The sequence below is a fragment of the Hoplias malabaricus genome, chromosome 5 (genome assembly GCF_029633855.1).
Source record: "Hoplias malabaricus isolate fHopMal1 chromosome 5, fHopMal1.hap1, whole genome shotgun sequence".
Lineage (NCBI taxonomy): Eukaryota > Metazoa > Chordata > Actinopteri > Characiformes > Erythrinidae > Hoplias > Hoplias malabaricus.
In genome coordinates, this window is record NC_089804.1 from 50639193 (window position 1) to 50665627 (window position 26435).

Genomic DNA, 26435 nt, shown 5'->3' on the forward strand with positions numbered 1-26435 from the left:
TTTTTACAACAGCTTCTGCTGTCACTGTCAGCATGCCACCTACTCCACGGCTCTATTTCTGCTGGATATGATGTCATACTTAGAGGGGATCAATACACACACACACACACACACACTCACACTCACACACACACACACCATGCTGTGCCCGCTTGCTGGTTTGTTGCTCTTTCTCTCATGCTCTGTCTCTGTGTGTGTGTTTGTGTGTGTGTTTGTGTGTGTGTGTGTGTGTGTGTGTGTGTGTGTGTGTGTGTGTGTGTGTGTATCTTCTTTTCCTTTTATTTCCTTATTTCCTACTTTCTCTCTCTCTCAGTTTTTTTTCTATCTGTCTCCCTCTCTTTCTCCCATCCCATCTTTCTCTTCCTGTAACTCCCTATACACTATCCCACATCCTTACATCCTTTTTTCATCTCTCTCTCTCTCTCTCTCTCTCTCTCTCTCTCTCTCTCTCTCTCTCTCTCTGTATGACTCTATGTCTCCCGCCCACACAAACAGGTTTATCAGCCCCCCCCCCCCACCCCCCGTATTGGCAGGTGTGTACACAAGGGGGTTGGGGGCTTCATGGCTTTAAATGAGTAAGCACTGCCCTCTCCCACCCTCCCATCCTCTCCCCTCAGGCTGTCTCCGTGAGCCTTTAACCTTGGCCGGCGGGCTGGAGGAGAGAGAGTAATTCTAACCTTAAAAACCTGCTGATTAAAGCTAGTTTCGTGGAATTCGATTCCACTTAATGCCTTTGGCCCTGAGCCCAGCGCCGGGGTCTGAACATCAACAAATACTGTGTCTTCAGGCAGCGAGACGTGCAGGGGTGGGGTGTGTGGGGGGTGGGAGCACGCACACAAACACATACACACACACACACACACACACACAGACATACACACAAAGTCATATTTGCTGTGTTATCATGACCGAAGCATGAGCACCTACTTAGACGTAGAAGTACATAAAAATGTCATCGTAGTGGCCACAGTGGTCTGAAGATTCCCAAACCTTCTCCACAGAAAAACACAGAGCAGCTGCACATCTGCTCAAGGTGACCATGCACACACAACTCCCCCCGTGTGGACTGTGTGTGGAGCAGTGGACCCTTTGGGACGGGTTGAGTAGACCCTTGGAGGGGCAGGTGTTTGCAGTGGACGCGCTCCTGTGGGTCTGTGTTTACCACTCCTCTGAAGTAATGAATTCCCATCTTTGGCTGCTGTTTATCACCTGTTTATTGTTTTTGTTTTTATTTGTTTTGCTTTCGGTTTTGTTTACAGTGTTTGGTGCTATTTTTAGAGGCAGGATTAGCACAGGGCTTTTCACAGAGCTTTATTATTCACAGCGTGCAGCAGCAGAGGTACATTTTGTGTCCAAATGTCTGCAGACACTGTTTATAACCAGTGGATAATTCAATAATCGTTTTTTTTTCCTCCACACTTTTCCTCTGAGACGTGTGATGACAGCCCACTACTCTTTTCAAACTGAATAGTGAAACAAAATGGAGGAGAAAGCAGCCTGCCCAGATCTGGCACATAAGCTCACAGACCTTTACCAGCTGCTGTGTTATCCCAGATTCCAGGTTGAATTTAATTTAAAATTCATTCATTCATTATCTGTAACCGCTTATCCAGTTCAGGGTCGCGGTGGGTCCAGAGCCTACCTGGAATCATTGGGCGCAAGGCGGGAATACACCCTGGAGGGGGCGCCAGTCCTTCACAGGGCAACACACACACACACCTATGGACACTTTTGAGTCACCAATCCACCTCCGAACGTGTGTTTTTGGACTGTGGGAGGAAACCGGAGCACCCGGAGGAAACCCACGCGGACACAGAGAGAACACACCAACTCCTCACAGACAGTCACCCGGAGCGGGAATCGAACCCACAACCTCCAGGTCCCTGAAGCTGTGTGACTGCGACACTCCCTGCTGCACCACAGTGTCACCCGAAGCTAAGGCCTAGGAGGTATGGATCGGCTTTCCCAGCGAGGGAGGGCCCTCTCAGAGCTCCTGCTGCCTTTGAGACGCCGGCTATATTAGTCTGGCTTTGCCTGAGGCTGAACCAGCAACCCCTCAGGCAGGCCTACATATTGATGACGGGCTGATCCAAGCGCTGCCGATGCTCCATCCACTCCTAATGAAGCCGTGATAGCAAAGGAGCTCAGGCACTCGGACTGGCATGCTAACAAACTCTGCAAACACTCCCGAACTCCCGGCTCCGGCTGGGGCTTGGGAGAGCCGAGTCCCAGCAGCTCGTGGAGGAAGATGGGCAAGGCTTGAAAAATGGGCTTGTCTGGCTGATTGCTAATAGATTTGTCTTGATTATCTACGAGTTCTCGCCGCACTGTATCAGCCCGAGAGGTAATTCATCACCGTGGCTGCGATGAGGTTTCAAATTGTATGATCGAGTGTTGCCCCTTGGATTCATTGTCTAATGCATTGTAACAAGCCTCGAAGTCTTCATGTGCTCCACTGTAGCTGCAGGGGGAGAATATGTTTCCCTGAAACTCCACTGTCAGTGATCTAACAGAGGATTGATAACAGCGTCATCCACTCATCCACTCATCCATTCATTCGTTCATTTGCCCGTCCATCCGTTAATCCACTCCTTCATGTTAACTGGTTTGTTTGCTCATTCATTCATTCATTCATTCATTCATTCTTTCATTCATTCATCTTCTGTAACAACTTTATCCTGCTCAGGGTTGCGGTGGGTCTGGAGCCTACCTGGAATCACTGGGCCCTAAGCAGGAGCACACCAAGGACATCACAGGGCACCGCACACTTACCCTGTCATTTACTCACCCACTCATACCGCTGGACAATTTACTCACAAACGCACACCTGTGGACCATTTCCCGGCTCATTCGCAGCTTTGGAGAATTTCACACTCTCACACAGTAACTCACTCACTCACTCATATCTGTGGATAATTTCACACACTCACCCAGTCACTCACACACTCACAGTTTTGGAGAATTTCACACACTCACCCTGTGGACAATTTACTTACACACTCACGCCTGTGGACAATTTCAAACATTCACCCAGCCACTCATTCACACACACTTGTGGGCAATTTCACGCACTCAGCCAGTCGCTCACACACTCACAGCCATGGACAGTTTCTCACACATTCACTCAGTCACTCACACACTCACAGCTGTGGAGGGTTTCAAACGCTTTCACTCAGTCACTCACACACTCACAGCCATGGACAGTTTCACACACATTCACTCAGTCACTCACACACTCACAGCTGTGGAGGGTTTCATACGCTTTCACTCAGTTACTCACACACTCACAGCCATGGACAGTTTCACACACATTCACTCAGTCACTCACACACTCACAGCCATGGACAGTTTCACACACATTCACTCAGTCACTCACACACAGCTGTGGACGGTTTCACACACATTCACTCAGTCACTCACACACAGCTGTGGACGGTTTCGCACACATTCACTCAGTCACTCACACACAGCTGTGGACGGTTTCATATGCATTCACTCAGTCACTCACACACAACTGTGGAAGGTTTCGCACACATTCACTCAGTCACTCACACACTCACAGCTGTGGACAGTTTAATACACATTCACCCAGTCACTCACACACACCTCCGTTTGGTAATTGGTGGGTATGACCAATTAAAGGAGTGTGACCTAGAATGATGGAAGCATGGGATGTGTTGATATTCCTGCCTCTCATCACAAACCAGTACCTGACCTTACCAAAGTCAGCCATCAGATCCTCACAGCAATGTTCCAGTATCCAGTTCAAAGCCTTTCGAGAGCCGATCCCAGTTCATTTCAGAAAACAATGAAACAAACGGGTGACCGTAAACTTCTGGCCACGCTCTGCACCCTTCTTCCAGTGTGCGGGATCTGGCTCGGACCCTCGGACGGCAAACAGCAAGCGGGCAACGTAAATAAGGTGCCAGCTCCTGATTAAGAGTGCCTTCACACATCATTATGGACTAATGAGAGAATCTCCGTCCTGGGCCGGCTCCTCGCCTCTCCGTCTCCGGCTGTCTGCTCTGATGGATGAGCTCGGTGGGACGTGTCCCGCGGAGACGTCTGCGATTGGCACCTCCCCATCAGCAGCCGTCTCAGTCCAGCCGTCTGCGCATCCCGTGGCTGACCACGCGGTGTAAAGCCCGTTAATGCCCCTATGTCCACCTGGACCACTGCAGGACACCCAGGAGCCAGTCGAGGGGTCCCTGCATTGTTACCAGACACCGTTACAACCATCACATTACAGCCACCTCCTTGTAGTTCTACAATTACAGACTGTAGGATGCCTGTTGCTCTGCATACTTTGTTAGGCCCCATATGCCCTGTTCTTCAATATGATTATGGGTGGTGGATCTTTCTCAGTGCTGCAGTGACACTGACGTGGCAGGGGCAATGTTAGTGTGTGTTACACTGGTACAAGTGGATCAGACACAGCAGGGCTGCTGGAGTTTTTAAAACAATGTGTGAAATTGGGCATAATAAAGTATGCAGAGCAACAGATGGACTACAATCTGTGCTCCTGTATGTTCAGGGTGAGTGTAGAAACATCACTCTAGGCCTTTAAGATGTTCTAGATATATCACAGAACCCGGCTAAGGCGAGGTGTAAGAAATGGAAACCAGTGGCAGCTCTAGGGCAGGGTTTATTTACTGAAGGAGGTGCTGTAAAACTACGGCATGCGCTGTAAAGTATTGAACAGCGTTAAAGTGTAAATACAGTCCATGAGTTAGCAGCCTTACAGACCAGACTCTGTATGCGCAGATACACTTACTGCTTGCTTAATCTGCTCACATCTCCTGGACAGCACCGTCGTGAACGCCATGCCTTCATCCCCACTGTAGCGACACAATTATTATGTTAGCAAAGCCGCGCGTGTCCGCAGATGCCTGTAGTTGATATTCTCCTGTTGTGTCACTGTTGAACCTTGTGATGAGATGGGGAAGTCAGATTGAGTAATGGAGAGAGGGGCTGCATTATAGTGTGAATATAATTACACTTTAATTGCTTGCCATTTGATGTGCTGTCATTTGTCACAGCCCACAGACAGCAAATAATGGCTTCTGTCGTTGTCAGTGTGTCACATTGCCGTGCAGCCTTGCGAGAGCATCAGAGAAACCAGCTGAATGATATTCGTATTGAATTACTGATAAGCGCGTCCGCTTTTCTTTTTTTGAAACCACTTCTTTTGTCTATCATCTCATTTGCATGTCCTTTGTGGCATTACGAAGTTTGCTTGTGTGGGTTTCCAGTTTTATATTTCGTCGGCGGTGGCGTTCGTGAAATAAAGCTCCTCATTACGGTGCGTTGCGTGAGCTCGTGCGTGTTTGGCAGCGAGCGGACAGCATGCGCAGAGCTTTACACTGATTCCTGTATCGGGTCTGACAGGTGCAACAGTCTGCCTCTTCCCGGGCTCCATGTTTGTGTCTGAGGAACGCTTTGTGTATTTCTTAAATTGGGTAAACAGAAGCTGCCTGGGGCTAATTTATTCACTCTCCAGTCCTCGCGCCGGGCGAAACAGCGTGCGCTTTTCCTGCTCATCCGTCAATCCCTCGAAATGGGACTTTATGCTGCTTATGAAATGCTCCAGACATGCCTCAGACGTCTGCGCGTCTAATGTTCTCCGTTATCAGAGGCAGAGCCCTTTCTGATACGCAGGCTTATGGCCTGAAGCTTAACCCTGGGGCGATCCATGGATCGGAAAGCTGTGAGAATGGTTCTGAAGCCCTGTCCATGGTCCTGAAGGCACAGAGAATTATTATGGAGCCCTGTCCGTGGTCCTGAAGGCACCAACAATGGTTCTGAAGCTCTGTCTAGGGTTTGAAGGCACTATGCATTGCTCTAAAATTCAGTCTATGGTTCTGAAGGGATTGGGCATGGTGCTAAAGGTCCAGTGCCATGCTACAAACCTCGGTGCCTGGTTCTAAAAGCACAGTGCCTGGCTCTGAAGACCTGTCCATATCTGTCTTATTCTGGAACGATGTCAGTGGTTCTGCAGACACATTGCACTGAGGCAGAGTTTCCAGTTCTGAAGCTCTGTTCATGGTGCTGAACGCACAGTGCATGGTTCTGGAGCTCTTTTCATGATTACACTCTGTCTGTGGTGCTAAAAGTGTGTGTCCTTGGTGCTGCAGGTGTTCTCAATTGTGTTGTACTTAGGACACCATCTAGCTTTGGTCCTGTCAGCAGCAGGATGGCAAGAACCCATCAGCAGTCTCAGTCAGACTCACTGCTCCAGGCTGTGCTTCTCACTGTAGCCTATGGTCACTCAGCACTGACAGCTCACTGACCAGGAATCTATTTCCTTTGACCTCTCAGCCATCGGCTACAAAGGAAGGATGAAAGAGCAGGGGGAGCATGTAGGGAGATAGAGAGAAGAAGATGGAAAAGGAAGAGGAGAAACAGGAAGAGAGAAAAAGATAGAGGAGAGAGAGACAGAGGGGGAGATGGATGAGATTAGACTATAGGGAAAAACAGAGAGAAATATGTCAGGAAAGAGAGCAGAGAGTGATACAGAGATCTAACAAAGAAAATGAGAAATCAAAGACTGAAGAGAAAGAAAGTGGAGGAGAGAGAGAGAGAGAGAGAGAGAGAGAGAGAGAGAGAGAGAGAGAGAGAGAGAAAATAGAAGAATGATGCAGTGTGAGTGAGCAAATGAAAGGGTGAGTGAGTTACTGAGTAAATTAACAAGTGACTGAGAGAGTGATTGGGCGAGCAAGTGAATTAGTGAGCAAATGAGTGTAAGAGTGAGTGAGTGATCATGTGAGTGAGTGAGTGAGTGAGTGAATAAGTGAGTTATTGTGTAAATAAGTGAGTGTGTGAGCGAGTGAGAGAGAGTGAGTGAACATGTAAATTATTCATTGGGTGAGTGAGTGCGCAAGTGAGCCAGTGAGTGAGTGATCATGTAAATGAGTGAGTGAGTGAGTGAGTGAGTGAGTGAGTGAGTGAGTGAGTGAGTGAGTGATCATGTAAATAAGCCATTGGGTGAGTGAGTGAGCAAGTGAGCCAGTGAGTGAATGATCATGTAAGTGAGTGAGTGAGTGAGTGAGTGAGTGAATAGTGACTTATTGTGTAAATGAGTGAGTGTGTGAGCAAGTGAGTGATCATGTAAATAAGTAATTGGGTGAGTGAGCGAGTGAGTGAGTGAGTGATCATGTAAATAAATCATTGGGTGAGTGAGTGAATGAGTGAGCCAGTGAGTGAATGATCATGTAATTGAGTGAGTGAGCGAGTGAGTGAGTGAGTAAGTGAGCAAACGAGTGAGCCAGTGAGTGATAGATCATGTAAATGAGTGAGTGAGTCAGTGAGTGAGTGAGTGAGTGAGTGAGTGAGTGAGTGAGTCAGTGAGTGAGTGAGTGAGTGAGTGATCATGTAAATAAGTCATTGGGTGAGTGACTGAGCGATTGAGCCAGTGAGTCAATGATCATGTAATTGAGTGAGTGAATGATCATGTAAATAAGTAATTGGGTGAGTGACTGAGAGTGTGAGCCATTGAGTCAATGATCTTGTAATTGAGTGAGTGAGTGAGTGAGTGAGTGAGTGAGTGAGTGAGTGAGTGAGTGAGTGATCATGTAAATAAGTCATTGGGTGAGTGACTGAGCGAGTGAGCCAGTGAGTCAATGATCATGTAATTAAGTGAGTGAGTGAGTGAGTGAGTGAGCAAGTGAGCCAGTGAGTGAATGATCATGTAATTGAGTGAGTGAATGATCATGTAAATAAGTAATTGGGTGAGTGACTGAGAGTGTGAGCCATTGAGTCAATGATCTTGTAATTGAGTGAGTGAGTGAGTGAGTGAGTGAGTGAGCAAGTGAGCCAGTGAGTGAATGATCATGTAATTGAGTGAGTGAGTGAGTGAGTGAGCCAGTGAGTGAATGATCATGTAATTAAGTGAGTGAGTGAGTGAGTGAGTGAGTGAGTGAGTGAGCGAGTGGGCCAGTCAGTGAATGATCATGTAAATGAGTGAGTGAGTGAGTGAGTGAGTGAGTGATCCAGTGAGTGAATGATCATGTAATTGAGTGAGTGAGTGAGTGAGCCAGTGAGTGAATGATCATGTAATTGAGTGAGTGAGTGAGTGAGTGAGTGAGTGAGTGAGCGAGCGAGTGAGTGAGTGAGCCTGTGTGTGCTGTTGCTAATGTGCTCTGCTGGTGTGTTGCAGGCTGGCTCTGGCTGTGCTTGTGGTTCGTTGGTGTAATTAATCAGGGCTGTTTGATGTTGGCAAATGACTGTTTATTCAAACCCACTTCCTTTTACTGGCTGCACTTTTAACTTGTGTTTAGTTAAACAAGGGGAACGCAGGGTGCATATCAAACCTCCTTTTCCACCTCAACCCACCCCTACACCACCACTGCAGCCCCCCAGCTCCACCCTCCGCTCCTATTACTACTGCACTAATATTCCACTGAGGTATGTGACCACAGCAGTGCCCTCTACATCAAACATTTCCTCACGACCGGACTAATGGACACCATTCAGACTGACTTCTCCCTCAGTAAACCTGCTGCAGGATCATCACTGAGCACGCTCAGAGCAGATTTGACTTTATTCATTTAGCATAAGTTCATCATGAGTTATTATAAAATATGAATTGTATTGAGTCCTTTAAATGTTTTCTGTTCTGAGCTCTCTTTTCATATTTTGCAAATTGTTTAATCTCACCTGCTTATGCTAGCACTAATTCAAGCCCCTGACACCTTGAGCAACTCAGAATCTCTGAACCTTAAAAGACTATCGAGCAGAAACTCCAACCTGGAGGAGCAGGGAGGCCTTGCCCTTAAGCGAGGGAATGCCTTGCACCCAAACACACGGTCTCAAGAGACAGTCACCCACTTCGCCATAGGTGGGACATGAACTGAGTTTGTTCACTTGGTAAAGCACTAGACCACGATGCTGAGCAGACTCAGTTCATATCCCACCCCTGGCGAGTTTGTAGTTGTGTTGACATTGCATATGTGGGATCTACATGGTGCAAGATATCCCCTGGCTTAGGAGAAAGTCCATCCTGTTCCTCCAGGTTCCCCAGGGGGTCCTTCAAGTTCCTACAAGATTCAGGAGTTAGATTCAGGATTCAACAAACTAGTCATACCCCTTTGAGAGTTAATTTTGTCCCAACAGCAACTTTACAACACAGGTGTATCTCCCCAGGCCCTGAGAAGGTACTAAAACAAACCAAGAGCTGTGTCTTGTACTCAGTAAACAGCATTGTCTTCTTCTTCTTTGTTGTTGTTGTTGTCCTCTTCTCCTCAAAGAGCTAGTCATATGCCTAGCGTCCCTCAGCCAATCACAGGCCTGCGTTCATTTTTCTTATGTGCTGTGACAATTTACAAACCCAGCAGTCCTCAACCACAGCAGACCCGAGGAACAGTCTCCGGAACAGGAACAGGAAAAGTCTCCGAGGGCAACAGGATCTGGGTGTGATGAGCACTGTTTTTTTTTTTTTTTGTTTGTTTGTTTTTTTTTTAATTATTATTATTAACCCTTTCACTCTCAAAACAAGGGAACTAAACTCTCACTGGGCGGCTCCTGATGTGACCTCAGGTGTTACCACCCATCAAGCCCTTGTTGGGTGTAATATCAATAGGGAAATTAGCTGTACCACTATCTACTACAGGTGTATTATCTTATTTCCCCACGCTGTGTCCTGATCTAATGTAAAAGCCATTGTTGTTCAGTTCCACAAAGCTATAAATGTGCATGCAGTCTTCAGTTTTTGGAAAAGAAAGCTGTCCTTTGTAATTTTTGCAATAAATCTCAAACCTAGACTTGATTTGGTCAAAGCAGTAAGTACTGCATTTAACTGTATAACAATGTGTAGATAATTACAATGTAATAAATATGTAATGAATAGTAACTAATGAAAAAAGAAACAAAACATGGTTAATACACTCTTGACTCCATCCTGGGTGCAGACAGAGACATGATGCCATCATGGTGTTACTTACTGCCTTGAAATGACTTGAAATGGGGAGGGGGGGGGGGGGGGCTTGTGACCTTGAAATAACCTCACTGGCTTTAACAGTGTAATGTGCTGTGGGTTTTAAGACCTCAGGGGGATTGGTGAGATATTATACTGACACTCTCTCTCTCTCTCTCTCTCTCTCTCTCTCTCTCTCTCTCTCTCTCTCTCTCTCTCTGCACAGTGTCTCTATGGCTGTTACGTGCACTCCTCCATCATCCCCACCTTCCACCGCAGGTGCTACTGGCTGCTGCAGGTAAAATCTTCCCTCCCTTTACTTTGTTTGTGTGTGTGTTAGTGCTGGGCAGAACTGTATAAACTCAGTATAACACTGTTTTTCCAGATGCAGTAGAGTATTATGTAAGATGACATTATCATCCACTAGGTCAGCGTTAATAAAATGATCTCATACTTTATTCCAGTCTTGGCATGAGCCATAAATTTTGCACTGAGAAAAGACACATGCTAATAATCTGTTTGTGCAGTTATAGCAGTCTCCTCCGAGCGTGTTGAGCTGTCGCGTTGTGTTAGCAGCGGTTTGAAAAGGGCCCTCACTTTCAGGGCTGGTACCATTGTGTAGTTTGGATGTGAATATGTGCTGAGTTGCTGTTTGTTTGTTTGTTTGTTTTTTTGTTATTTTTGTTGTGTTTTTTATTATTCCAAGCAGTCGAGAAAGTTTTCTCCAAGTTCTCTTTGTTTTGGCGGTCTGTCACTCCAGCCCTCTGTAACCTTTCCTGCAGTCTATATTTGTGTATTTTTTATTCACACACACACACACACACACACTCACACACACATATATTTCTTACACTTCACACATTTGCTGTAGCAGTGCCAGATGTATGTTTTTTACGTAACGTTCTGGAGCTGTTCCACACTCAGACAGAAGACCCACTTCCCTCTGCGGCTGCTCGTGGTTCTATAGTGAAAGCCTGCAGTTATGTCTAGTCCTCAGAGTCCCTACTTTATCTCCCTGACTTTATCTTGGTCTTTGATCAGCTTCTCTCTCTTGTTCTACGTATGAGCCCCTCCTCCCCTCTCACCAACAACCCCCCTGCCCCCCTCCTCCCCCACACACTACTTCTCAGGAGCTTTACAGAGGCAAGGGTTGGGTGGGGTAGGGGTGTGAACCAAAAGAGTTGGGGTGTGGGATGGAGGTTGCTCCACTGTTATGCCTTTGTTCTATTTATAGGTGACACCTGTTAAGGATGGTCTTTGTTATCGTTATTCTTATATAAATGTAAATGTAGATCTACTCTGTAGATTTTTCTACAGAGGTGTGTTGTTTTTACACAGCAGTTTTCTCCCCTTCGTGTTCTTTTCACCCCTCATTGCTCACTAGCAGCTCATCACAGAGTAGGTCACACACACTGCACTAACTCTTCTGACAACAGGGTTGAAGTTATATCACCGCAGGGCTGACCGGATCGGAGCACGGAGGGGAACTGTACGGTTAGCTAACCACGCTGAGACAGCTTCAGCATTGGCTGTACATGTTCTGTGCCAAACCTGAGTAGTTCTGAGTAGAAAAGCCACCGGAGCAGTTACCCTCCAAGCCGAGCCTGGTTTCTCAGCACAGTTAACTAACCACACCCAGGGCCACTCTGTGGGAGGGTTCAGATGTTGTAGGGATTCCCTGATTGACTCTTTAAGCCTGTAGCTGCTGAAACATAAATTTATTCTGCAGCTGAGTAAATGCTCCCCTATGTTTTTCATTCATTCATTATCTGTAACCCTTATCCAGTTCAGGGTCACGGTGGGTCCAGAGCCCACCTGGAATCATTGGGCGCAAGGCGGGAATACACCCTGGAGGGGGCGCCAGTCCTGCACAGGGCAACACACACTCACACATTCACTCACACACTCACACACACGGACACTTTTGAGTCGCCAATCCAACTACCAACGTGTGTTTTTGGACTGTGGGAGGAAACCGGAGCACCTGGAGGAAACCCACGCGGACACGGGGAGAACACACCACACTCCTCACAGACAGTCACCCGGAGGAAACCCATGCAGACACAGGGAGAACACAACAACTCCTCACAGACAGTCACCCGGAGCGGGAATCGAACCCACAACCTTCAGGTCCCTGGAGCTGTGTGTCTGCGACACTACTTGCTGCGACACCGTGCCGCCCACCCTATGTTTTTTAAAAATACGTATTATATGACGTGTTATACTAGTTATAACATACATTGACCACACATTTTCCAGAGCAAGCTGCCTCCATTCAGAGTCTGCAGTCTGTGAAAAGCTGTATATAAAAAAATACTATAGTTAACTCAGAAATCAGGGCAGAAACGTGAGACCGGACACATCCGAGGACATCAACAGTCACATAAATATCACGAGACACAGAACACGTCCTGCTCTTTATTTAGCAATGGGAAAACACACTGTAACTGGGCTAAAAGTCCACAAAAGCATGGAGCGGTGAACTCTTATATATGAGGGTCCTTCAAGGGTTCTTTAGTAAAGAAAATGTTAAAAAGTGATTAAAGTGTTGTTTGCATTGTGATAGTCATCTTCACGTTTATGGAATACGTCCTAAAGGGTTCTACACCGCACCTAAAAGGGTCTTCTATAGTTACAATGTCAAGTTTGTTGCAATAAAAGCACCATTTTTGGTGCAATGTAGGACCCTTTTCCTAAAAGTTGCTATATACAGCCATCTATAGCACATTCTCCATCAATCTAAAGAACACTTTCACTGTGCAAAGAATGCAGTGTTCAGGGTTCCATATAAAGCCATTTTATTACTAAAGAACCCTTGAAGAACCATCATATTTAAGTGTGTCTTAAAGGAACACTGCGTGGTTTTAAAATGACTGTGATTCTTCAGTGCTTTCTACTCTGAGATCAGCACTGCAGAAACTGCACTATTTAACTTTGAGAGGAGGGTAGGAACCCACCCCCACCCTCTCACCCTCCCGGTTAATTTTAGTACAGTGCTGTAAAGCACAGATTACACTAGGGGGAGCCCCAGGAGAAAAAACCCAGATCGTACCTAGTGTTCTTTTAAGACCTGTTTGTTCCTGCAGTGGAAAAGAGGCCTTAGATTTAATGACTATTTCGGTCTTAAATTGACTTTTCTCTTTCTGTCAACGCTGTTAGGATTGCTCAGACTTGCTTTTTACAGTGTTGTAGCAACATGTGCTTTTCACACTTTATTCAATGGCACAGTCAAGCAACACTGACACGTTGGTGCAATATGCTGTGTATCATACACTTTCCATACAATTGGCTTTTACCATTATTCTAATTAAACATGTGACAGCATAAAGCTCATATATTCATTCATTCATTCATTATCTGTAAGCGCTTATCCAATTCAGGGTCGCGGTGGGTCCAGAGCCTACCTGGAATCATTGTCGCAAGGCGGGAATACACCCTGGAGGGGGCGCCAGTCCTTCACAGGGCAACACATACACTCACATTCACTCACACACTCACACCTACGGACACTTTTGAGTCACCAATCCACCTACCAACGTGTGTTTTTGGACTGTGGGAGGAAACTGGAGCACCCGGAGGAAACCCACACAGACACAGGGAGAACACACCAACTCCTCACAGACAGTCACCCAGAGGAAACCCACGTGGACACGGGGAGAACACACCAACTCCTCACAGACAGTCACCCGGAGGAAACCCACACAGACACAGGGAGAACACACCAACTCCTCACAGACAGTCACCCAGAGGAAACCCACGTGGACACGGGGAGAACACACCAACTCCTCACAGACAGTCACCCGGAGGAAACCCACACTGACACAGGGAGAACACACCAACTCCTCACAGACAGTTACCCGGAGGAAACCCACACGGACACAGGGAGAACACACCAACTCCTCACAGACAGTCACCCAGAGCGGGAATCAAACCCACTAAAGCTCATATATCCTCTTGGAAACCATCCCAGTGCATCCAACAATAAAGGCAGCATGCTTCTACTTTTTACTGTGATCGAAAAAACAGCAGCACACTGAAAGCTCCAGTTCCTCATGCTGATAATTTTTCACCATTGGCTGACACTGTAACGCCTCTGGAGAGAGATGTTAATAATTCAATGAGGACAGGGCTAATGTGTCTGAATGCACTGGGTGTAGTTAGTCGTGAGGTTAAAGGTTTCACCGGGAACCCGTCCTCCGAGCCTCGCTTTGCTGACGTCCTGTGTTTTTGTTTGCGTCTTCTCCATGGATTCAAAGTTTCAGATGCTTCCAGTTCAGTTTGGGAGAGTTTTCTTTCTCTGCTTCCTACAGTTATGTAGTTCACTGGAGCACAGCACCCTCCTTTGTGGAAAACAACAATGCCTTTTCTACACTAGCTTTGATTAGGAAGTCTCCATATGGAGGGAAAGTGAAAGGCAGTTGTACTTACTGCCAAACACAGCCAAGAAAGAGCTCCGCTGCAGACAACATAACTAAACTCCTGTAGTGTTCTTATTGCCTGAATGGCCACATTTCCACACACATCAGTGTTCAAATTACACCCTGAATATAGCAGCATTCTGAGTGAGCCACGCAGCACATAAACACCTCGGTGAGATGAGGATTCTGATGCCTTAACCCCAATTTCTGCTGCAGCGAAATGTTATTCTATAATTAATTAATCAAGTAATCAATTAATGAAACCATCAAGCGCTCTTTAGTTTCTTCTCATTTACAGTACCACAGTTCAGCGCAGTCCATTCCTTTTACGTGAAAACAAAACATCAACTGCTATATCGCCCCCTGCACTTCCTGTAGTGCACTGCAGTCTGTCAGAATGGCCAACTGTTAAAACGACTCTGACAACAAAACATTGTACATCCAAAATACTCTTCATTTTAATGAATATTTACATAACTTTGATTTTATTCAAAGTGATTATGCCACATATATTGTTAAAATTATTTAATAGAGTAGTATTATAGAAGGTTTTTATATGACACTAGTCTCTCCCAAGTGTCTGGTACCTTTTGGCATTTAATGTGGCCTGGATCCACCTACTACTGCAGGAAAAGCAATTTGATTGAATTCACGTTGGACCAATACCAGAGCCAGTACAAATACACAAAAGTGTGTATACGTGGATGTACAGAGAGCCAGAATGTAATTAGCAGAAGGTTAACCCTGAAGGTTAGTGAAGGTAGTGTCGCAGTCACACAGCTCCAGGGACCTGGAGGTTGTGGGTTCGATTCCCGCTTCGGGTGACTGTCTGTGAGGAGTGTGTTCTCCCTGTGTCCGCGTGGGTTTCCTCCGGTGTGCTCCGGTTTCCTTCCACAGTCCAAAAACACACGTTGGTAGGTGGATTGGCGACTCAAAAGTGTCCGTAGGTGTGAGTGAATGTGATTCCAGGTACGCTCTGGACCCCCGCGACCCTGAACTGGATAAGCGCTTTACCGATAATGAATGATTATTGTTATATTGTTTATGGTGGTGGAAAACAACAGAAGCCATATCGTCCTCTCTCCATGGGTTGCAGCTGACGCCACTATGTACAGTAGCAGTCATATTGGGGACCTACTCATTACTCAAACACAAAACTTTATTTCAACACTTCTAGTCCTCATTTAGACCTTATAATTAAAGAAACATTAGTATGGATGCCTGACCCATTTATCCGCATCCCATTTGTAAACAGAGCTCTCTTCATTTGTGTCAGTCAGTAGAGAGGAACTCAGGCTGCGTCCCTAATAGCACCACACGCATAGTGCACATCACAAATAATAAACTAATAATACTGAACCCAGACAGTAATTAGACACAAAAACACAGTGAAACGTGAACTTTATAGCTCACAAAATATTATTTTTGACATACAGTGCACTACATGAGTGCACAGAAGAGTAGAGAAATTGTTTGGGGTCTCACATGCTAACAGTTTTCAATTAGACCCTATGACACAAATGCTAATATGGCTAACAGATTTTAACAATCATTTTCTCCTAATTGCGCAACACTGTGGGATACACCCCCTACTCCTTTAACATAAAGAGGCAGCGGGCTTCTGTGCTTTTGAGTGTTGTGAGACTCTCTCCAAGGCTGTGTATGAGATAAATTTTTCCATCTTTCCATCTGTTTACATTAGCACTGCGCTGTGAACCCAGACAATCGGTAGCAAGGATAGCGGCCATGTTAGCCGAAGTGGTGTTGGTGATTATCATTCACATCAGTACCAAACCTCAGTAAACGCCATCAAAGGCTCACAGAAATGTTCATACACGGAGGGTAAACCTTCCGTGGAGCAGTAGAGGCTGTTATGCAGCAGACGGAGGTCTCTCTTGTTTCCACGAATGAAGATCTGGGTCTGAATATAAAACGTCAAAACACCACAAGGTGGTGAGAACGCCACAGCAGCGCTAATGTCTACATTCTACATAAGATGCAGAGCAACATCAGAACAGCTTGTTTTATCCCATATTTATTGAATTACACTCTTAGAAATGAAGGTGCAACAAAAGGTTCATTAAGCGATGTCATAGAAGAACCACTTTTTGTTCCATTAAGAATCATCTTTGCTAATCTCAATGGGTACCCAAATATTCTTAAGATTCTTTATGAAACCAAAAGTGGCATCGCCACAAAGACCTCTTTGTAGCTCTTTATTTTTAAGAGTGTAGGCAGCCCATAGCAACGTGGCTGGGTGGTCTCAAATCTTTAGATGAATGTGCACATGCACTGAGCAAGTAATTTTTATTATTATTTTTTAATAATAGTGTTATTACTGTGATGCAGCAGGTAGTGTCACAGTCACACTGCTCCAGGGACCTGTGAGGAGTCTGTGAGGAGTCTGTGAGGAGTTTGGTGTGTTCTCCCTGTGTCCGCGTGGGTTTCCTCCGGGTGCTTCGGTTTCCTCCCACGGTCCAAAAACACACGTTGGTAGGTGGATTGGCGACTCAAAAGTGTCCGTAGGTGTGAGTGTGTGAGTGAATGTGTGAGTGTGTGTTGCCCTGTGAAGGACTGGCGCCCCCTCCAGGGTGTATTCCCGCCTTGCACCCAATGATTCCAGGTAGGCTCTGGCCCCACCACAACCCTGAACTGGATAAGCGCTTACAGATAATGAAATTAAATGAAATGTTATTATTTAAAAGTTAGCTCCATTGGTGTCACTGTGTTCCATTGGCTCCACTGGATTGACACCATCTTTAAAGCACTTTAAAGCATCTTTAAAGAGTGTAGCAGCCTCCTTATCCACCCTGGATTGGCTCTGGTGGGGTACACCTGGGTAATAAGAGTGGGGAGGAGAGCAGGTAATGAGAAAGGAGGGCTGTGAGGCCTTCTTCTTCCTCCTCTTCCTTCATTTAAAACTCAGATAGCGTCTCATTGCTCAAGGAGGGCCTCGGTGGTATTGTTGCTCTTGCGCTCTCTCTCTCTCTCTCTCTCTCTCTCTCTCTCTCTCTTCTCTTCCTTTAGGGAGGCATTAGTGCTATTACCCAGCATGCACTGCAGCTGACCGTCCCAGCCCAAAAAAGTTCAGTTACATAGAATAGACTGCCCGGAAGAGGGAAATGACCGCCCAGGGAGCGGAGATGTTAAGAGCCTATTATCAGTTTACCTCTACTGTGGGGGCTTAGTGTCCAACCTGGATGAGCTCAGATACACACACTCTCGCGCACACACACACACAGTGTCAGTGCCGCTGTCTCTCTGAACTGATTCAATCACCGCTAGTCTCTTGTTTAGCGTTAATCGAATGTAATTCCTCCGCTCTCCTTCTCCATCAAATCCTACATTAGAGGGCTGAGGTGTAGCGGCAGAGGCCAGAGAGTTGGGGATAATTATGATATTAATATAGCTCGGGCTGAGATGCCACCTCATTTGTCCTGCCGGCTGGCAGAAGCCTCACTGAGGGTCAATAGCCTGTGCCGGAGCCTCTCTATTGTGTGTGTGTGTGTGTGTGTGTGTGTGTGTGTAGAGGAGAGCCACACTGTATCAGATAATGAAATGACTCATAAGCCCAGAGAGTGTGCTGATTAATCATGCTTTTACAGAGCTAGCTTGCGCTCTCTCACTCTCTCTCTCTCTCTCTCTCTCTCTCTCTCTCTCTCTCTCTCTCTCTCTCTCGTTCTCCTTGACTGATAGCAAGAGTAGCTCCTCCTCCAGCTGAGAATCTGCCTGAAGCACCTGCTGCTGCAGCAAATACTTTCAGTTCCGTTAAACATTAGGGTTTTTCTTTCTTTGGTTGTTTAGATGCTTTTGGCAGTTGTTGATCTCTTTGTAATACAGTGTTGGAATGAGAGGAGCCTGCTCAGATAAATCACTAAATAGCTTGAGCATAACAGACATCCAGAATCTATTCATTCGTTCATTATCTGTAACCCTTATCCAGTTCAGGGTTGCGGTGGGTCTGGAGCCTACCCGGAATCCCTGGGCACAAGGCAGGAACACACCCTGGAGGGGATGCCAGTCCTTCACAGGGTGACACACACTCACACATTCACTCACACACTCACACACTCACACCTACGGACACTTTTGAGTCACCAATCCACCTGTGTTGGATTGTGGGAGGAAACCAGAGCACCCGGAGGAAACCCATGCAGACACAGGGAAATACATTGCCAGTATTTCCTCTCATTTTACTCCATCTCTGGTCTTTGGGAGTTTTAAAAGAATGCTGAGGCTTTCTTGCTTGCGTTGCATAGTTGCAGCATGCTGTGCTTGTGTGTTTTTGCTAATGTGTGTCATACCTGGCAACCCAGGGAGTGGAAACAGTAGGCGGGACCATAGGCCAAAGCACATACAGAGTTCCGCTCCGGAATGGACACTCCTTAAAGAAAAATGGTGACTTCAGAGGTAGCATCCCGGAAGTGAGCATCCTTGAACCACACACACTTAAAAATTAGGGTTCTACAAAGGTTCTTTAATAAAGAAAATTGTTCTATAGAGAACCATGAACATTCAAAGAACCTATTGCATGATTAAAAGGTTCTTTGTGCGTTACAGGAGTAGTGAAGCCTGGTGTAAGGAGGCTTTAACACTCCAGGAACAGCCAGGAGCCCAGAGCATCTCGAGCAGTGTGCAGGACTGATTTTGAGTCATTAATGAGAGGAAACCCACTGAAATGTGTGCCTCCTTTGGATGTAGCAGAAGAACCACTTTAATTATCCCGGAGAACCCCCAGCCCCTGATTCATTGAAGACCCATTCATGTAAATCAGAACCTTTCTAAAGGAACGCCATTTTGTAAAAATCTAAACTGAAGTAGAACTATAGAAACTATAGAACAAAGACTCCCGTAGAACTGAACGTCCAAGCTCAGAGCCATTTAGGACGCTTTTATTTTGACGAGCGTGCTGTCCTTTGGTCCTTGTGCTCATTAAATCCTACAGTTTCCCCGAGAAGTAAGTGTTCTGTTTTACTCGGTCTCCTTAACTCGTGCTCACTCACTAATGCTGTCTCGGTCGGGTTCGACTGGCTCTGACGGCGAGAGGTTCAGGACGGGGGGGTCCGAGCTGTGGAAAAGTTGTCCAACTATTATCTGAATTTCTTGGGCTCTTGAAAGCAGTTTCAGCCTGTTTTAACGCCTTTCAAATCTCAGCTCTCATCACCACACCTTCAGCTCAGAAAGCGCTGCCAACTAACAGACAATATCCATTTTCCTGCTAATTGATGAGGAGCAGTTGAACTCGATGGGCCCCCTCGTCCTCTTTGTGCTATCTCATAGCCGCCGGGCTGGTCAGAGATGCCCAGAGGCTATGGCAGACGCTTCCTTTGTATTCCGTCGGTCTCTTCGCTCAGCATTTATTTATTCATAGCTATTTGTTTATCCAGGCCCTTCCACAGCCCACCCAAAGCCCACGCAGGAGTCCTATCCCCTCTCCCTCTGCCTGGGCAAGCTCCAGCTGAAAGTGATGTATATTTAACAGTGCTTACTGGCCCCACTGAATCATGTATGAGCTTAACCTCCATTACACCAGTTTAACTAGAGAAACGGGGGACGTACGGCTAGTGACCGCCGCGCCTTTCCTCCCGTCCGGGTGGGATTCGTTCCCCGTTCCCCGGCTCTAACGTCAACAATGAGTTGTTAAGACGCCAAGTTTCAGCTACATGCTACTGCCCAGACCAGTGGTCTCTATTAACCCCTTAAACTCTCACATAACCCCTTTCCTCACTCCCCTATCTTCCCTATGAATTTTGCAGCCGCTGCTGAATAATTCACAGCAGTCGCGAGATGATGAGCTTTAAGGTTAATAACTGAATAATGAGCATGTGGTTTAAGTTTGAGAAGCTTAGAAAAGTATTAACGCAGCACAGTTACAGGCTGTAGCCCTTCTGTCACTCGGTTTATACTTTGCTAACCTCATTTCGCCCTCTTCTGAACCGCCACAAGACCACCGCAGCATTGCAGTGACTGTGAGTGTGTGTGTGTGTGTGTGTGTGTCCTCTTGTTGGTCCACCTTGTGGATGTAAAGTCAGAGACAGTGGTCGTCCTCTGGTCTTTCATCAGTGGACACAGGATGATGTTGGTTGGTGGACTATTCTCAGTCCAGCAGTGACACTGTGGGGTTTAAAAAACTCAAGCAGCACTGCTGTGTCTGATCCACCCATATCAGCACAACATACAGTAACACACCACTGCGAACGATCCACCTGCTCGGTTATGGACCAATGAGGGTCCTGACCATTGAAGAACAGGGTGAAAAGGGTGGTTAGAAAAGTATGCGGAGCTACACGTGGACTACATTCTGTAATTGTAGAACTACAAAGTGTTCCCGTATGGTCAGTGGAGCTGAGAGGATGGACAATGTTTTAGCTGGTGCTTTGTGAGGAACTGAGCGGAGGTCAGGTCTTTTTCGCTGGTTCACTTTTTAAAGTTTGAATTCTGTTCTGACAGGTTGGACTTTCTGAGTGTTTTGGATCAATCAGATGTTACTCAAGAGCTGACTGAAGCTGGCACAGAGTTGGTGTTTGGAGTGTTACACACTTACAAACAGACTGGTGATGTGTGTGTGTGTGTGATTATGAGTGATGTTGGCAGGGCAGGCGAGCAGCTGTTTGATGTGTAAGATGGGAGTGCTCCTCCTCCGTCTGTCATGGTGTGTGTGTGTGTGTTTATGTGTGTGTCCTCCCTATGTTCACAGTTTTGACATCCCGGGTCTTTGGCCTTACATAGAGCTTCAGTTCCAGTCTTACACCCAGCTGTTACACAGTGTCTGTGCCTCACACTGCCTTGTAAAAAAAAAAAAAAAAAAAAAAAGGCAAAACAGGCCCTAAGGTGGTCTCCTTCATTATAATGTGGTGGTCTTGCAAGGACACATCTGTAGTGCCTGTAGTTATTCATTCATTTATTATCTGTAAGCACTTATCCAGTTCCGAGTCGCGGTGGGTCCAGAGCCTACCTGGAATCATTGGGTGCAAGGTGGGAATACACCCTGGAGGGGGCGCCAGTCCTTCACAGGGCAACACACACATTCACTCACACACACGGACACTGTGGGAGGAAACAAGAGCACCCGGAGGAAACGCCCACCTGGAGGAACACAACAACTTCTCACAGACAGTCACCCGGAGGAAACCCACGTGGACACAGGGAGAACACACCACACTCCTCACAGACAGTCACCCGGAGGAAACCCACGCAAACACAGGGACAACACACCACACTCCTCACAGACAGTCACCCGGAGGAAACCCACGCGGACACAGGGAGAACACACCACACTCCTCACAGACAGTCACCCGGAGGAAACCCACGCAAACACAGGGACAACACACCACACTCCTCACAGACAGTCACCCGGAGGAAACCCACGCGGACACAGGGAGAACACACCACACTCCTCACAGACAGTCACCCGGAGGAAACCCACACAGACACAGGGAGAACACACCACACTCCTCACAGACAGTCACCCGGAGGAAACCCACGCAGACACAGGGAGAACACACTACACTCCTCACAGACAGTCACCCGGAGGAATCCCACGCGGACACAGGGAGAACACACCACACTCCTCACAGACAGTCACCCGGAGGAAACCCACGCAGACACAGGGAGAACACACCACACTCCTCACAGACAGTCACCCGGAGGAAACCCACGCAGACACAGGGAGAACACACCACACTCCTCACAGACAGTCACCCAGAGGAAACCCACGCAGACACAGGGAGAACACACCACACTCCTCACAGACAGTCACCCAGAGGAATCCCACGCGGACACAGGGAGAACACACCACACTCCTCACAGACAGTCACCCGGAGGAAACCCACGCAGACACAGGGAGAACACACCACACTCCTCACAGACAGTCACCCGGAGGAAACCCACGCAGACACAGGGAGAACACACCACACTCCTCACAGACAGTCACCCAGAGGAAACCCACGCAGACACAGGGAGAACACACCACACTCCTCACAGACAGTCACCCGGAGCACGAATCGAACCCACAACCTCCAGGTCCCTGGAGCTGTGTGCCTGCAACACTGGTCAAGGAATATAAATGCACCATATTGTGTTGTGGTTATATTTTACAGTTACATACGTGCGGGTGGTCCGGCATAATGGTGTACACCCTGCCACATCCCCAATAGGCATGAACCAGCATAACTGCTCATAGCCCCACCCACTTACTCCTCACAGTCCCGCCCACTCACTGTTCACAACCCCGCCCACTACCTGCCCTGCCCAGCCCTGGCCACAAAGCACTCCAAAACTTCCCTGTAGTTTCCAACACCATTTACAAGTTTAGTTTACTTTTCTGGCTCAGTCTGTGTCTCAGTCTGTCTCACTCTGTCTCCTGCTCCTCTGTCCTGCTCCTCTGAGAGAGCGCTGACCCGAGACGGAGCTGAGTGACTGTTGGTCTCCTCCTGCCTCCCTCAGAGAGGGGCTAATGGGAGTGAGGCAAATCCTGGAACCCCTTTCTCACCAATACCACTACATTACATACAGTTCCTCATCTTCCTCCCCCTCCTCCTCCTCCTCCTCCTCCTCAGTCAAACCCCAGTTCCTTAATAAGATTTTATAAGAGCTGCTGCTTTCCTCACACCACTCATTCCACCCATTATCCCCCTTTTCACAGCCTCTCACTGATCCCTGTGGGTGAGAGAGACAGAGAGAAGAGGGAAGAAAGACAGAGAGGAAAGTAAGAATGCAAAGGAGAGAGAGAGAGAGAGAGAGAGAGAGAGAGAGAGAGAAGGGAAGAAAAACAGAGAGGAAAGTAAGAATGCAAAGGAGAGAGAGAGAGGAGAGAGAGAGAGAGAGAGAGAGAGAGAGAGAGAGAGAGAGAGAGGCAGAAGAAACAGGACAGCTGGTTAATAATGCAGGGTTTTTGTGAAAGGGCAGGACACTGCCAGCAAGGCAAACTGACATTCAGCCGATTACTGAGCAGCGTCCACTCTCAGTCCACTGCATCCACGCGGCCAGGGCATTAGAGCAGGAGATTACCCTGCCGTACTGTGTTAGCCCGGCTCTTACCTACACACTCAGCACACACAGCCCTCAGCGTCCTGCTGCACCTCCGCGTGTTCACTGCTGTTTCAGGACGGCAGTCACAGCCCAGAGCTCTATTCACTAAACCCCGTGTGTACAGTGAGATTAAATCACAGACGGCATGTGTTTACGAGGTCAAATGGCCATTAATACTGACCTTTCTGCAATTTTTTTTACTACAACAGCTATGTTATCCTTTCAGACCCTTAGCACTGAGTTGTGTTTTTAACAGTGGAAGGATGGACAGAAAGAGCTGGGAACGATGAAAGGTCTCCTATTGGTCTCCCAGGTCTTGCTCGGCTGTTAAGAGTCCCCTTTTCTGTTTATTTCTTCTCTATTTTTAACGATTTCTTATTTACACACACGGTATGTTCCAGAAACGAACTTTGGGGGGGGGGGGGTCTCTAACTTTTGCACTATAGTCAATAATATATTTATTTAACAAAGTCTAAAAAAAACGCAGTGTGTGTGTGTGTGTGTGTGTGTGTGTGTGTGTGTGTGTGTGTGTGTGTGTGTGTGTGTGTGTGTGTGTTTAGTCTTTGAGGCTGGGCCCCGCTTGGCTTACAGCTCCTCTGCTGTCGATTCTTGTCTTCTGAAGAGCTGGAGCTAATCTGTGTCAGAGAGAGGCTTCTCTGTGTGTGTGTGTGTGTGTGTGCGTGTGTGTGTGTGTGTGTGTGTGTGTGTGTGAGAGAGAGAGAGAGAGAGAGAGAGAGAGAGAGTGAGACTTGGCCATGGCTAGGCATATTTGATCTGCTGCCTCTTATTCTTCTGTGTGTGTGTGTGTGTGTGTGTGTGTGTGTGTGTGTGTGTGTGTGTGTGTGTGTGTGTGTGGTGGAGGGCAGGAAGTGGGGAAGAGAGACAGATCAATAGGACACAGCAGGGCCGGCTGGCTGGCAGCTGTGTGTATGAGTTGGAGTGTGTGAGTGTGTGTGTGTGTGAGTGATCTGAGCCATAGTAAGGTGTGTGTATGTGTGTGTAATACTCGGGTGTGTGACGCTGCATGGCTTGCTCCAGTGCGCCGTCCCGCCTAATGACCAGAACTGTCGCATTTGTCCGGCACTGATTGCACATCAGAGGCCCAATTAGCTCTGGAGCAGCCTGGCATTCTGAAGCTTTCATCTGGGAGTGCCATGGAGAGGAATCAGAGACCAGAGAGGGAGAGAGGGAGAGAGAGAGAGAGGGAGGGGATGGTAGATTTTTTTTTTTTTATCCTCTCTCCCATTCACTGTCCCATCGATCTCAATTCCTCTCCCCCCGACTCGGGCTCATCAGCATACAAAGCAACGTTCTGATTCCAATTTCTATAATTGGCAATTTCATCATGGAAATCTGTTCCATCAATCGGCCGGTGTGGACAGCGCTGAGGGAGGACAGGCCCTGCCCGTCTGCCCGGTCAGGAAGGAGATGGGTTTGCAGGCAGCTAATGATATGGATGCTAATGCAGAAACACTACTTGCTACCTGAGTTTAACCCTTCAGCTCCTAGTCCTCCATCTCTGCTGTTTGTTATTAGTACGAGGAATACTAAGAGGTGAAATCCCATTTCTTACTGTTACCCCTACCCCTTGTTTTGGGGTAATCTTGTGTTATCCTGCCCCTTGGAACTGAGTTACAAGGTGTAGGGTTTAAAATCTTCCCCTTCGAAACCGGACGCCCCTTCAAGAGCCTGATACGTCATCAGCACGCAACAAAGAGCAGCGCTTCAGCACCAGTCTGCAGTGATATCAGAGCTTCAGTCAAAAAGATTGGACACATCTTTTCATTAGTCATTGGTGGAATAGGGCTCTTCACTGTATAGAACTGTGTATCAGCCCCTATCTCTGCACAACCCTGGTACTGTATTATATAAGAGTGACCAGATGTCCTCTTTTACCTGGAAATGTCCCCTTTTTTAGATTTAAACAAATGTCCGGGCGGAATTTCACAAACTTCTGGGATTTAGTTTTTCTAGAGTTTACATAGAAAACTACTCCGTTTGGTTCGCTTGAGTGAGAAGGGGGCGTGGTGAAGTAGCCTAAAATCTTCGGATTGGATGGTCTGGCTGTAGAGCTACCGTTATTAGTCGATAACCTTCTCTGTAAACAGTTAATTAACCCCCCAACCCCCCCCCCCCCCCCCCCCCGGACACGTGTCCTCTTTTTCACCATCTCAGTCACCTTAGTATCACTCACTCCTAACTCTCTATGAAGCTAAATTCATCCGCTTATTCTGCGGCTTTTTGTTCAAATTTTGCAGTTCCACCTTAAATCTTACAGTAGCCACAAGGGATTGAATGTATTTGCTTCACGATTTAAGGTGGAACTTGAAATTCCCAGTCATCTGCAAAATATTGTAGAGATGTTTTCTGCTTGTTATAAAGTAAGGTACATTGTTTTTAAAGACATTTTCTGTGGTCATTAACTTGCTAGTGATACACAAGGCATTCACCGCCCTATATTTGAAGAGTTCTCCTGAAAAATCTCCCTTTCAAGGGGTCTACCATTACCCCTCTTTTCCAAAAAGAATTGAGACACCCTACCCCTAGGCAAAACAGACAGAGTGAAATACAAGCTATGAGTCACTTGGTCAAGCGCTGTGGTTGCTGAAAATAGACAGTTTATGCTGCATATAGCGGGTTTTCCACATGGGGGCAGTGTGTCGAGTCTCTGACACATCGTGGTGTTAGTTTTACATTGTGAAATCATTGGAAAAAATGACTGATAGCTCCTGCTTTGAAACATGAAAGTTAGGAGGGGACCCTTATAGAGACCCTTAGGTTATAAGAATTGTCTGATATTGTTTTCATTTTATATTATATTTCATTTGTATTCATTTTATCCTTCATTATGTTGAGTTCACTCACCATTAATTCTGCATCTGTCCTTGGAGGAGTGTTAGGGAGAGGGTACTGGAATAAATAATATCTAAGGACTTGCAAGTTAGCGCTCTCCTCCAAGCGTGTTGAAGCTGATGTTGCATAAGACGCTATTGAAAATGGGGAAACTGCAATGAGGAACAGAAGTGTGGGCCAACCTGTTAATACAACCCCAATTCCAATGAAGTTAGGACGTTGTG

The 26435-nt window shown here is 46.9% G+C and overlaps 1 protein-coding gene across 4 annotated transcripts in view; it reads left to right on the plus strand.

Annotated features, from left to right (window-relative positions):
* Window positions 1–26435, plus strand: part of camta1a (calmodulin binding transcription activator 1a) — a 509355-nt gene that overhangs the window by 382081 nt on the left and 100839 nt on the right. For all 4 annotated transcript variants that reach the window (XM_066670611.1, XM_066670607.1, XM_066670608.1 and 1 more), the window contains exon 6: window positions 10137–10208. In XM_066670611.1, the coding sequence (XP_066526708.1) occupies window positions 10137–10208 (72 nt within the window). The remainder of the gene's footprint in view (window positions 1–10136; window positions 10209–26435) is intronic.